The sequence below is a fragment of the Kogia breviceps genome, chromosome 9, assembly GCF_026419965.1.
Source record: "Kogia breviceps isolate mKogBre1 chromosome 9, mKogBre1 haplotype 1, whole genome shotgun sequence".
Lineage (NCBI taxonomy): Eukaryota > Metazoa > Chordata > Mammalia > Artiodactyla > Physeteridae > Kogia > Kogia breviceps.
This window is the reverse complement of record NC_081318.1, coordinates 48,466,300-48,481,015: the sequence shown is the minus strand read 5'-3', so window position 1 is coordinate 48,481,015 and position 14,716 is coordinate 48,466,300. Positions and strand designations below refer to the sequence as shown.

The 14,716-nt window shown below is 43.1% G+C and overlaps 1 protein-coding gene across 1 annotated transcript in view; it reads right to left on the bottom strand.

The window, feature by feature from the left end:
• Window positions 1–14,716, bottom strand: part of JAZF1 (JAZF zinc finger 1) — a 340,756-nt gene that overhangs the window by 149,288 nt on the left and 176,752 nt on the right. Inside the window, exon 2 of the mRNA XM_059073529.2 lies at window positions 2,707–2,779. Coding sequence (XP_058929512.1) covers window positions 2,707–2,779 — 73 coding nt within the window. The remainder of the gene's footprint in view (window positions 1–2,706; window positions 2,780–14,716) is intronic.

The following is a 14,716-nucleotide window of genomic DNA, read 5'->3' as shown; positions in this document are numbered from 1 at the left end:
TCACTGTCCACAGAGGATCGGATCCTGAGTGAGAAGGGTTGTTAGTAACCTGGGCAACCTTCCATACACAGTCCTTCTCTTGACTTAAAGATCACGAATAAACGTCTCAATCCCCTACATATGTCTGCTTCTCTACCAGCTAGGACATGATATGGCGAATTCTTTATTGTCTCAGACCTCTAAATACAATGACATGTCCAGTTCAAGACACATCTTCTCCAGATCTAACTTCCAGCTTATAGCAAATAAAGGATACAGAGGAACCTGCCAAATGGCCTTTTGGAGAAAACCTAAAGGAAACCCAGAAGGTGGAAGTATTCTGTGGGATGCTGGCCCATCTCTTCAACAAGTCACTGTGCCAGATTAAAAGAAACTTGGGGGGCAAAACATCCAGGTGCAATATGATGTTCTGGATTGGACACTGGGTTAGACAAACAGCAATAATGGACTTGTATAGATCACCTGGGGAAACTTGCGTATGATAAGGGTATTAGATTAGATGCAAATGTACTGAAAAAGTAGAGATCAGTGACAAAACTGAGCAGGCTGCAAAAGAGTATGTACAGCTTTTGGCTAAAAATTATACTGTGTTTTGTATGTATGTATGTTTTATTGAAGTACAGCTGCTGTTATATAGTATTTTTGTGTGTGTGTGTGCTACACGGGCCTCTCACTGTTGTGGCCTCTCCCGTTGCGGAGCACAGGCTCCGGACACACAGGCTCAGTGGCCATGGCTCACGGGCCCAGCAGCTCCACAGCATGTGGGATCTTCCCGGACCGGGGCACGAACCCATGTCCCCTGCATCAGCAGGCGGATTCTCAACCACTGCGCCACCAGGGAAGCCCTATATAGTATTTTTTAAAAGTGATCTGAAAAATGTGTGTTAAGGTGTTACCAGTAGTGATATCTGGGTGGTGGGAATGTGATGTTTCAATTAAAAAAAATTTTTTTAAATTATATATTCTAATTTTCTACAATATACGGCTATAATAATAAGAGGTTATTTTTTAAAATGCTCATTTTCTCCCAGAAGACTCATCTCAGAAAGTCCACACCCACTGATTACACCCTGACTCTCTACGGTTGAAGCATATCCTACTGCACAGTTTATACTAAACTATCATACTTAATTCAAGTTCTCTGGTGGGTTTTTTGTCTGTGGCCCTTGTCCCTATTCTTCAACTTCACTAGAGTCCCAGATCACACCTGGCAGAATATTTATTTCTTTAGTGAGTGTAATGCCTGTGTAATTAGTAAAACCCTGTTGCAAACATGGCTGACAAAACACACAGGAAGAATGAATGTGAAAATCTCAGACTCTCATTAGAATAAGGCTTAGTAATACACGCGTTTGTATATACATAGGTAAGATATTTTACCAAAAATACAATAGCCACACTATTAAAAAGTCCTATTCAATACCATAATTGGTCTATAAGACTATTTATCCTATTCCTCCATGTTACTAGGCTAATTCACATACATCTCTTTCACATAATTCTAATGTATACTTAAAGACTTTTCAAAACCTGTGCTAAACTCGGGAAACAACACAGGTTTTGTGAGAAATCCAGGTAAGCACATACATCTTTATTTGTTATTTGATGTGATTTTGAGGGTGTTCTACTTAAAACAGCCCCCAAATTATGGTTAATGAAAAACTGTAGATATTTTATCTCGCTTCCAGGAAAGGCTAATAAGTAGGAAACCCAAAGAAGATATGCAAATAGATGTTTATATTAATGAATCCTTTAAAAAACATGCTTCATAAAAGAACCTGAAGCTGCACACAGTGACTTCAATGCAAAGCCATCTCTAGACAAGATTTAAGTAAATTTTCTGAAAAGGCATTAAAATGAAACAGTACAGATAATTCATTCCCAGCTTTCCACCTCAGATCCTGAACCTCAGCTCTGGTACCAAGAAACCAGAAACACTCTTCGCCTTACAGAAAAAGGGGACAGTCAATAGAAATTCAAGCACTGAATTACCAGCCGAGAATTTTTCATTCCCATTAAAAACTAGTTTTGCTTTTCCTTTGTCTTTTTCTCTTGGCGGGGGCGAGTGTTTTCCTAACATCAGTTGGTTTCAGGCTCTCTTCAAAAATCCCTGTCTCCTTAATTATTTAAGTTGGATGAAACAACAAGTCCTCTTTTAGACCCGATATATTAAGTTCTAAACTGTTCTCTAAGGTCGTGCTCACACATTCAGTTTCAGGAAAAACTCGAGTGACTCAACGCAGATGGGTCATTGAGAATGTTTTTACCAAAAGGTGAACTTCTACTAAGTAACTTTGATATTAAATTATTTCAGTTTGTTATATCCTGATATATTCTGATAGTCCAACAATGTTCTGAATTCATAAAGCACCTCTTCACCCCAGGGTTTAAAAGTTCCACTCAAACATAAATCCATTAATCTCCAAACTGCCCTATGAAGTCAAAAGAGTATATCCTAACTCTGCACGCAAACTACTTCCAGAATGAGCTTATAAATCAGTCATGTTTCCGCCATATGAACAGAGAACTACAACCTGCCTCGCTCCATCAGAGAAACAAGAAAATTCCATATAGAAGTTGATTTTAAATAATCTCCTGTAAATAACTGAAGACTGAAAACATTTGTCCTACCCTGTTAAAAAGATACATTTAAAAAATAAACATGTGGCAGATATGAGGTTGCTATAAATTCTGAAAATGGCTTACCTATTAATGTAACTGAGGGCAACATAGGTTGGCTGCTGTAATTCTTGTTTTTCTAAAACACGTGGATCCGTATCTGAAATAAAAACACAATTATGATATTTCAGCTTTCACATCAGAATATATGTGGCTACCTAACCTAAAGTAACAGAGGCTAAATGGAGAAAAAGATTTAGTAGACCGCTTTTTAAAGAAAACTCAGTCAGCAAATCATTTGTTCATTCATTCATAAATAACAAGATATTGCATTACTTTTCAAGAGAATTCCAAACATCAACAGTGATAAAATGTCCATCTGTCACACAAACCCTTGCACAATCCCCCTCATAAATATTGGTTTTCACTGCTTACAGTTACAATGTTGGCATGGTTTTTGGTGGTTAACTGGCCTAAGAAAGAAAGGCTCTGTTAATTATGCTCACTTCAATGCTGGAACAAATTAGTTGCAAATGGAAAGCTCCATCAATCTGAAAATCTACTGAGTAATGTTCTTATTCACTGCATACTTTTCTGGGTTTGGATTCACATTCTAGAAGGCAACTCTTCTCCTTCTTAACTGTATGTTTATTATAACTTTTCTAGACTCTCAATCAGAAATTCTCATGCTGGTTCAGAATCCACAAACACCACATTTCATCAGAGGGGTTTTTTTCCCCCTTGAAAAGAGAGAATTCAACACCAGAGCAAACTTCCCTAGCAGTGCTTCTCCAACACAGCACCAAAAATGCACTTTTAACAACTAGAAATATATTCAAACTTCTCATGTAGAGAAATGATTGTGCTAAGTATATGCAAAAACAATGTTTCTATAGTAAGACTATAAAGAAATGTGCACACATTTTTGTTTTCTTAGAAAAAGGTTCAGACATTTCACACAGATTTCATTACAACCTCGTTTAAAACCATCTCATTATTAGAACTCTTCCAGCTGCACTTGGCAATAACACCTTCTTTGATGTAATGACAGATATTGTTTCAAGCACCTTGGTACAGGAAGTGTTTACTGCCCATGGTGGATGTAAGATACACATGCTAACTCCAAAGTGTGTTAACAGGTGATGGGGGTAGGGGGTGCAGACACAGTGGCATAGAGCACAGGTGGCAAAAATGACAGCATCAAAATCAATTTACAATGCTTTCCACTCCCAGACTAAAACTGGACAGTAGTGGTGATTTTTTTTTATTGGTGTTATAGTTAAGAATCTCATGTTCACTTTATTATTTTTCCTATGCCAAGAATTTCAGGGACACACTATTCAGAAATCGTGCTTCCTGGGTCATTGCCATCGCAAGGCATGAAAGCCAAATTCTGAAACAAGAGACAAAGGTTCTCTGAATGGCTCCATCAAGTTGGGTTCCCGAGGTTTCGGCAGCGCAAGTGAGAACAGATCAGTGACTCAGCATTTCCTCTGCCTCCTATGATGATGATTACATATGCACCTGAGGCTGTTTGTATTGATAGATCCCTGGCCTACAGAAACACTGTTTTCTTTGTTCCACCATCTTCCATAACCTAGGCTAGATTTATGCTCACATACCCTCAAATTATGAGTGGTGAAATGGACTTCCAGAAGCTTCCAAATGCCTTTCCATAACAACAACAAAACCATCTGGAAGCACCTCAGGCAGGATTCTCCTGTTTTTCTAGAATGCAGACCCCGGTAACCGACAAGAAAGTAGAACTTCCAAGACACATGTCCGCCAGGCCTGAGACATCTCTTTCAGATTAAATGTTTCCTTGGGCAACCTTTAGAACATCCATGAAAGCTTCATGTTCTTAAAACGAAATTAGGTACTTGGTGCCCACAAATCAGGAGAAGCCTGCACAAGTGCTACCAGAGGAAAAGCATCAGGGACTGGTCGCGCATAGACATCAGCTCCGTCACCCGCTTCCTGGCTGACTGGCGTGCAATGATCATGACTCACCATTTTATGGATTTAATTACACTGTGGAGCACTTCGCATTCAATAAAAGTGTAATAGCCGCCTTAATTATTTCTCCCTCCCTGACCAAAAAGTAACTGTCTGATGCTAAAAACTCTCTACAGGAGAGCACTGGAGTGACAAGGGCCTCGGGTGTTCACAGAAGGATGATGACATCCTCCTCATGAAGACGGAACATCATTAGCAGAATGAACTGGAGAGAGTAACTCTGTCCACCGGAAATTACTGACTACAACAAGAAGAACTTCTTTAAGCCACGTGCCACACCACCGAGACAGTTTTTGCACAAGTCGCTACAATAAGAAATGTGATATGAAGTGCAGTGGCCATAGTGCACAATCTCCCAGATATTTCTCTGGCTTGTTTACGGCACTGATCAAAAGGTGAACCTGGAACGTTGGCTACTGCTGCCCAGAGATAAAATCCACCTCGGTAAATGGTCTGTGTGGGGGATAGAAACGCTTGAATCTTTCATGGCCACACGATGTTCCTTAAACTGGCAACTGGCAAGAAAGTAAAGCATCCCATACTGTGGTTACCTACAGCCCCATACGGCAGCACTCTACCACTCTTATATCACAAAGAAGGGGCAGGAAGATGAACGCAAAATTTCTCAGCAGGGCAGGGCACAGCCAAAAAACCCACTAAGAGTTGACTGTTTTCTGTCTCATATCACCCCTTGCACACTCACAGATTTCAAGCTGACTGAAGATAAAGGAATTCAAATATGAAAATGTATTTTAAGATACCCAGGCAATAAAAACGTATCAACTTCAAAGTTTCTAAAACATAGCACCCTCCACGGTAGACAGCAATGTGCTTCTTCTACCATTCCTAGTTCAGGGTAATAGCTTGAACACACAGTTCTACAGTAAAGGCGAGACACCAAGTGGAAGCTTGCTGTAGCTCATCTGGTCCTACTTCCCTGTGGTTTTACAGAGTCAACGAAATGGCAAATGGCTCGATGTCGCAGCACCAGCTCCCATGACTTCTCGAGTAGTTAAGAGAAAAGCCAGGCAAACGGCAGAAATAAGGAAAGGACAGTCTTCAGACCCTTCTGGATAAGAACTAGAGCTAAACATGATGAAAGGAGGGCAAACAGCACACCTTGTGCAACCAGGGAGGCCTGTGTTCATCATCAGCTCTGCTGTCTCTGGTGTTGGGAACCAATGTCCACCAAGTGCCTGGATTTGGCACCTATGCTGAGTCTTTTGTAGCGCTATCTTCAAGCTTCCAGGAAAACTCTATCAAGGTTGTTTGCTGGGTTAACAGAAGCTAACTGAGGAGCTCATGGGCTTTGCCTGTGCTTCAGCAGGTCTACAATGCTGGGATTTATATGCCTGGATTTATTTCCAATTTAAGACTGTCAGAAACCAGCCATACTACCTCTCAACAAGACTAACGAGGCCTCTATCAGCAATGAGCTATGTGCAGGCTGGGAGGCAGCAGTGAGGGGGAGACAGGATATCACGCCTCCCCTGCCCAAGAAGGCCTTCTTCAAATTCTATATCCTCCAAATGCTGGGCTCTTTGCTCCACGTGGAGGGCAACAGTGGGAGGCCTGAGATGACGTGAGTCGGGAGGCAGCCCCGGAAGATGCTGGAGAGGCAAAGGCCCACCCAACCAGGTGAGGAATACTGAGGGTCTGGGATGGAAACACCACTTTTCTGTGGACTCACTTGGTGATAATTAATGGGCACAGTCTGTTCTCAGTCTTCCCCCCAACAGCTGAACTCACAAAACCACAGAGTTTTAGTTTATTCAGCAGAGCCTTCCAGAACATCCCTGGCTGAGCGCGTGCATCCTTCCTTCTTTCTCTGCATCACCTCATCTCCAGCAATGTCCCCACACTTGTGTCACCATAGAGGCCGACGCTGGGCACGTCCTTTCCCCTTCCCACACTTCTCAGAGATGAACCATCTCAATTTCTTTCCTCTCTCTAGCACTCAGTTCGGGAGCAGGCTGTAGGAGATGCATCATCATTATTAAATGGATACACTAATTTTATGATGAGAAAATGGAAGATTTGGGGTCAAACATGGCAGATTGATCAAAGGCGCTTTTTTCCTTCACCATCCAAGGCCCCACTAAAGGAAGAAATAAAGGAATTAAAACCTCTCCAGGGATAGAAAAAAAAGGGAGACATCAGCAGACAAGTGGTTTGGACCAGTGTTTTGGAAGATGGAAAACTCATACAGGAGTGACAAGTGACTCAGAGAGTAGAGGAAGCTATAGTCTCAAGTGCCTGAAGTGGGGGAGATGCATGGGCCAGGAGGGGAACCCACTGGGTTCCTGGACTTGGAGGTGCCAGGTGTTGCAAAAGGCAAGGAAGGGAAGGTTCAGGGCTGAAAACAGGAGAATTGTTTAAAAGGTTGATAATCTAGAGACACTGAACCAGGAAACCAAGCACAGCGGAGATGGGGGGAGTGGGGAGAACACAGGGCTGAAAACAAGGGGATTAAAGTGGAAATATACCTGCTTCACTGGTCCCAAGAACACTGGCAGCCAGGCGGGAGGATTCCTCTCTGACTAAGCTAAGTGGGCGCAGAGTCGAGATCGCCAGATGCCGACATCTGGCAATTCCTTGATTAAGTGATTTCCCTGCAGATAAGTCTATGGTCAACGAGCTCCATCCATGCCTCTATCCAGAGCCTCCCATCAGGTTTTTACTGCCTCAGTGTCTTAAATAGGAGCCAAGAACAGTCATGGAGTGATCATTAGACATTTGAGAGAAAGTCTTGAATGTGAATGGAAGATATACCAAAACAAATAAATGGTGGGAGACAGAAGCAAAGGAGCAGACAAACTGAGGCTTGGAAAGTTAAGTGACCTACCTATTTACACAAACCCAGTTAACAGCAGGGCTAGGACCAGAAGCCCTGTGTCCTGAGTTCCATTAGGCCAGCATTTTGACCATTTAATGCTCATCCTCTAAAGTCAACTCATTGCTACCAACCAGTTGCAACACTGGCCTCCATACAATCTTTATAGCTTTCTTAAAAGCCCAGCAAAGTTCTGTTGCAACTTTCACTCCACTTTTAGGACTGAGTTTTTTTGTTTGTTTTTTGCGGTACGCGGGCTTCTCACTGTTGTGGCCTCTCCCGTTGCGGAGCACAGGCTCTGGACGCGCAGGCCCAGCGGCCATGGCTCACGGGCCCAGCCACTCAGCCACACGTGGGATCTTTCTGGACCGGGGCATGAACCCGTGTCCCCTGCATCGGCAGGCGGACTCTCAACCACTGCGCCACCAGGGAAGCCCAGGACTGAGTTTTGATGAACCGACAACTTTTTAATTCACAGCTAGTTTATTTTACTTCAGCTGCTGAAATAAACATTTCTTGCCGGCAATGGTCCTTTCCAAAATAAAAATAAAAAATCCTACAATTGCACGTAACTGGCCTTTGAATGGATCAACTTTTCCTTCATTTATAGACACGTCATTTGAAACTTTTCCCAAGCCATAATTTCCATTACAGGGCAGTCAGTGCAAATTACAGTGAGATTCTTGCCTTTCCAAATTCAATGTGAAATCCAGATGCACTTAAGTGTTGCTGTAAACTTTATGAGTTAAATATCTAAAAGTCAGAGACATTGTGCAGTACAATAACGCCATCTATTAAAAAAGCATTTATGTTCCCATTTGCAGCCTGAGTTTTCCTCCACAAGTGAATGAATAAACGTTATTCAACCAAGAACCGTTTGGACAATGCTCTAGGAGGCTGATTTATAAACAAACACAGCATACTGCAGCCTTTTCAGTTTCCGGCATGACCAGAGGGTTAAAGTTATTAGAAACAGACAGTTCTGACTAGGATGTTTTCTAACTCTTCACCAACCCGTCAAACTCCTAGGGTCATTGATGACTGCCTGAGAGTAGTAGCTATTTTTCCCCAAGTATAAGGTGTGTAGCCTTATATGTATGACACTCTCAGTCCACACTCTTCAGCCAAATTCTCTACCTTGTTACCTGGGACAAGAGAGACTGCCAGAGTCCATCGTGGCTGCCAGGTATGCTTGTGCAGTGCACAACCTGTACACCTGTATATAGCGACCCTGAAAACTGGGGTGCTGGGGTTACACAACAATAAAATTCTTCCAAACAGGAATAAGGCCAAAACTCAGTCCCATTTGATCTTACAGGCATGTGTGCATGTACACACAAATGGACATGTCTGCTTTCCCCAGAAATGAACCTGATGATGGATCCAAGTTGCATGTGATACAAAAGACCATAAAGGAGCTTCTATGTCACCGCTGCCCGTGGGAAGAGCCTAAAAGCACATATCTGGAAGAAAAGAAAGCTGCTGGTGGGTGAAGGTAAGGACAAAAGAGAAGGCAGAGAAAATGAGGCTCTTGAAGTCCTCTCTGCAAGGATGGAAGGGCAATGGCTGTTCATGAAAAGAGACCTTCAACTCCTTCTGCCTAAAATTGTTCGCCCAAGGAAATTCTACGCATCTTCCAAGGCACTGGCCTATGCGTTATGCTACACACATTTGCCAATCTGTCTTAACACCCCATCAAAATGCAAGCTCCTTAAGGGACCAGATCTCAGAAGTCACAAACCCTAAGTCCAGTGCTTCATAAATAATCAGTGAACATATGCTGAACAAATAAATGAATGCCCTGGGCATGCATAACACAAAAGACATAAAGATAAGCATTTAGCTCAGACTATTCAACTAGGAGAGTCAGACAGACAGGAGAGGAAAACAGACCCAAGTGTAAGTGACTGCCAGTACAGAGAGACACTTATAAGAAAAATATATACCAGTAAGCACAGATGTGCAGAAGGATAGAAAATGATGCAAAATTCAGAAGAAGGGGAGAGGGGCAGAAAGGGCTAATCTGGGAAGGATTTACTGACGAATAGGAACTGAGTTGGTTTTTTTTTTTTTTTTTTTTTTTTTGCGGTACGCGGGCCTCTCACTGTTGTGGCCTCTCCTGCTGCGGAGCACAGGCTCCGGACGCGCAGGCTCAGCGGCCACGGCTCACGGGCCCAGCCGCTCCACGGCACGTGGGATCTTCCCGGACCGGGGCACGAACCCGCATCCCCTGCATCGGCAGGCAGACTCTCAGCCACTGCGCCACCAGGGAAGCCCCTGAGTTGGGTTTTGAAGGAAGGGACTTAGGCATAGGCAGTGGTTCAGAGGTGAGGTTAGGGATCTGAAAATGGCATGAAGTTTGAAGCAGAAAGCACAGGTGAGAAGTCTGTGGGTACCATGGAAATGTGGGCTGCAGAGCCGACATTCATTAGTTATAAAATATTTATAGAGATACTTTAAAACAGTTGCTCTGAACTGTGGGCGATTTTGCCCCCCACCCCCAGCCCATCAGGATGTTTGCCAATATCTAGAGACAACTGGGGTGAGGATGCTACTGGCATCTAGTGGGTAGAGGCCAGGGATGCTGCTACACATCCTACACTGCACACACAGGACAGCACCCCCCAGCCCCCACAAAAGAATTACTTGGCCGAAGATGCCAATGATGCAGATGTTGAGAAACCCTGTGTTAGAGCTCTATGAATATTATGAGGATGGAGCTATTGCTTCTAGATGATAATCTCTGTTATTTTCCATGGTCTAAATCAAACGGCTGGTTAGGAGGCTACAGAAGATACAAGACGTTGTTTGGACTTATAAGAGCTCAGACTTTCTTCATGGAGACAAAGATACTGAGTTCATTTCAAGAAAGACATACTGCACTCTTGTCATGCGCTAGTTGCAAAAGGGAAATTCTAAGTCAGCAGATTCACAACTGAGCAAGAAAGACAACACAATTCACAGTTAACAATAATCCAAGACAGACTGATCTGTGCCAACCTAGAGGACTATACTAGCTGCTGTAGAAACAAAACAGGATGCTCTGGGTGACTCAGAGAAACTTCTTGAAAGGAAATTTTACATGAGCCTTGAACTAAATCTCTCGTCAGAAAAGGTGAGAAAATGGTGAATCAGAGTAGAAAACGGTCTGAGCATCAGCAGAAACAAGCAGAGACAGGGGCAAGAAAGCCAGTGTGGTTGGAACCCTGCACGAACAGTCTCACAATGCAGATCAGGCCCATGTTCTGGAAGGCTTGAAATGTTCTCCAAGAGTTTGGACTTAATTCTGTGAACAATGGAGAGCCTCAGAAGGAGTAAACTGATACGGGCCATGTTTTAGAAAAATAACTGGTGGTGGTGTGGAGAATGGGGGGGGGGGGAAGCTGGAATAAAGAAATATAAGATTTGGTGAAAGTAGAAATGGAAATACACAGTTTTTCTTGTGTTACAGATCTGAGGGCCTCATTACCGAAAGTAAGGAAGAAACTAGAAAGTGAAAAGGGTTTGACAGGCAAGAAAAGGAGGTCTGCTTCTGATGTGTAGTAAGACATTTTGCAGAACCAAGAAGACTCAAAGGAAGAAGAGATAAAGGACTCAGGACACAGATAGGGACTGCAGCGCTGTAGATTCCCACCATAATGCCACGTTCCAGCAGGCACTGGAACCAGACCATGTCCCTCAAAACAAAATGACGATACAGCAAAAACCTGACCACTCTGAGTCAAAACTTGGTTATTATATAACTCAGCCAATTCATTAGGAAGTACTGACTGAGGACCTAGTAGGCCTAATAAAATCCCAGCAGAGATAAAGAAAAGCCAGAGGTTGTACTGCATTTGAAACCAAGTAATTGGCAAATTTCACAAGGGAGTGAATATAAAAGATTGGGACAAAGAGAGAATTGAGTCAAAATGGACCCCGAGTTCAGTGTTTTAACTGATTTGGTACCCAAGACTCTAAGGCTCACTACTGTAATCACCCTCCCATTGGAATCCCTGCTCCCACTTCTTGGTGATGCTAAGGATTATAATGCAACTCCACACCAGTCAAACTGCCTCTGTTCAATACTAGCTGTATAACTTCTTTAAGTCTTTTTTGTGTGTGTGTGCTAGGCGGGCCTCTCACTGTTGTGGCCTCTCCCGTTGCGGAGCACAGGCTCCGGATGCGCAGGCTCAGCGGCCATGGCTCACGGGCCCAGCTGCTCCGCGGCATGTGGGATCTTCCCGGACCGGGGCACGAACCCGTGTCCCCTGCATCGGCAGGCGGATTCTCAACCACTGCTCCACCAGGGAAGCCCTCTTTAAGTCTTAGTGTTTTTTTCATCTGTAAAATTTTGATAAGGATAGTACTTTTGTGTGAGCGCTGAAATGAGGATTAAATAAGCAATGTGTTAGGTGTAGCTACTAGTCAGTTCTTTAGCCCGTAGAATGTTTTGAAATCAAACTCTGTACTCTTGTGGATTATCTCCATTTTATAGTCAGTGGCATAATGATGCATAGATGATCTAAGAACTCATCATTCACATAATGTAGTGAGCTTGCTGGCTACCATCTGGTAGTCATTTTCCCCTTCTTCCTCCATAATGCTTAGGAATATGGCTGTCTGGTATAAAGACTACATTTCCCAGCATTCCTTGAGCCAGGTGTAGCCCTGTGACTAAGGCCTGGCCAATAGGATGTAAGGCTTCTGGGAAGCCTCTTTAAAGTCATGTGCCTTTGCTTGTGGTTATTTTTCCCTCCTGCATCTACTTTGCATATGATATAATCTACAGAAGTCATACATGGCTGAGCAACACAATAGGAGCCTGAATCCCTGATCCCATCAAGACCCACACCACTCTGAGACTGACCACCTCCAGACTTCTTGAAAGTGAAAGAAATAAACTCTTCCACTTAAGGCACGTGCTATGTAGGGTTTTTCAGTTACATGAAACCAAACCAGATCTTAACAGAAACATGAAACAACTGGAATGCTGGTTTATTTTGTTGGACTCAAAAGTTCTAATCTGATGTCTTGCTTTGTTTTTTTAGATTCTTAAAAAATTCTCTTTAACAATTTAATATGCCAGCTCATGGAAAGAAAATAAGAGTAAAATCACACCCACATCACCACACCATCTGTGGATCACTCTTAACCTGGGATAATTAAAGAATGGGAGAAAGAGGAGGAGGAAACCATCATGTCAAATTATGGCTCCTTTGGTGGCTTTAGGACTTTCTCTAGAATTGGTTATTAACGGGCAATAATGAAGCAAATTGCACATGCATATTACTTCTGAGTTATGAACAATGCAACCAGCAGTAACCTTTGAAGCTGTCAGGATCTTTTCAGGCAAGCAATTAAAGTGAAAAATTAGAGTGTGCACAACTTCCATCACCCAGTACTACATGTAATAACACCACATACAACACTGACATAAGAGTGGGACTCAGTCTGAATATTTATTAATGCAGATCTGTTCCCATTTGTTCCTCTTTTTTTCCCCTGTAACCCATTCCACCCCCACCTGCCAATTTTTTTTTTTCTTCTTTAAAGGGCAGCTCTGACACCATGGATTGCATTCACCCGAAACCTCCATGCAGTGTGACATCTCTCCCATCTTCACCTAAAGAAATTTCCTTTGCTATCTCTTGACCAAAATATAAATTTAGGGCAAGCTTGGATTCTTGAGAAGAAAAAGTTGATATGGAAGTAAGCCCCAGTTAGGACAACACAAAATCAAGATTAAAATAATTAACATACAGGAGGCCAAATATATGTCAAGTACTGTGTGCTAGGCACTGAAGGCCCCTCACCCATCCTCCAAAGGTCCCAGTTCTCAAGTAGTCCAGACTCTGGAGGATCTGACTTACAGTGATCTGTAATAAAAATGATCTGGTGTAAAAAATATCTGATTTTCTGCCAAAGTGTAGATATCACTCCCTGCTTGCATATGTTTTGTAATTTAAGTACTTGGAAGGACTTAAAGAAATGGCAGGAATAGACACAGAGGTAAGCCACTTGGAACAGGTCTTTCCAAGCAGAGAAGAAACCCGTGTTCTGAGTTTGAAGACGTGAGGCCAATGGGTCCTATAAACAAGTTTGTCTCATTTGGTTTCAGTCATTTCTATGCCGCCGAATACCTAGAGACCAGTGCTTCTCAACCAGAACTGCTCGCTAGTGTCACCTGGGTAGCTGTAAAAAAATTCTGAGGCCTAAGACCCATCTCCAAAGATTCTAACATGCAATCAGAAGAGGGATGAAGATCTGGTTCGGAAAGTCATTAAACCAGTTTGCGTTTTTCCCCAAGCTAAAAAGACAATTGTAAAACCGGAAATGATTTATTGAAAGTAATTTAAAAGCTTTATAAATAAACCCAACATCCAGTAAAACCTCTGAATTCAGACTTCACTTGAGGCTCAGGTCTTCACCACCCCCATCCCCCCACCCCAGATTTTTGCTTTCTACAGAGAAAGAGCTAAGCTTAACGATTATGCAGACTATTAGTGTCTTCATGTATCTTTAAAAGCAAATCACAAACAACCAAATACCAGCGACCCTTGAGTTGTGCGCAATTTTCATCCACTCGATAAGGGTGCTCTGACAAAGACCTCTTAACTGAGACATGCCGCCCCCTAACCCTTTTCCTTTTGGTCACCGATTTTCTTCACAGTATGTCCCTAAAATGGTAAGACTGCATCCCTCGAAGTCTCCCATGGCTCAGAATTTCCTGTCATTCAGATTGGGCCCCAACCAGTATGGTTTTCCTTGCTGTTATTATTCACCTCACTTAGAAATCAGGTGATAACCAAGCATATTCATTTTGCATTTTGGAAGCCAGTTAAGGATTTGGCAAAAGGAATCACCCTCATTGCCTCTCCCCTCCTAGGGAGGCAGAATCTTTGCTTTAAAAAGAAAAGAGGGCTTCCCTGGTGGCTCAGTGGTTGAGAATCCGCCTGCCGATGCAGGAGACGCGGGTTCGTGCCCTGGTCCGGGAAGATCCCACGTGCCGCGGAGCGGCTGGTCCCGTGAGCCATGGCCGCTGGGCCTGCGCGTCCGGAGCCTGTGCTCCGCAATGGGAGAGGCCACAACAGTGAGAGGCCCGCGTACCGCAAAAAAAAAAAAACAAAAAAAAAAAACCTAAAAAGAAAAGAAAGAAGAAATAGCTGAACATCTGGAAGTGGAGTGACCTGACTGTTCTGCCTAAGAGTCATCAAACACAAGGGCGCGAATCAGTTACAAGTCGCTGGGGTGGAGGGCTGACGGGCA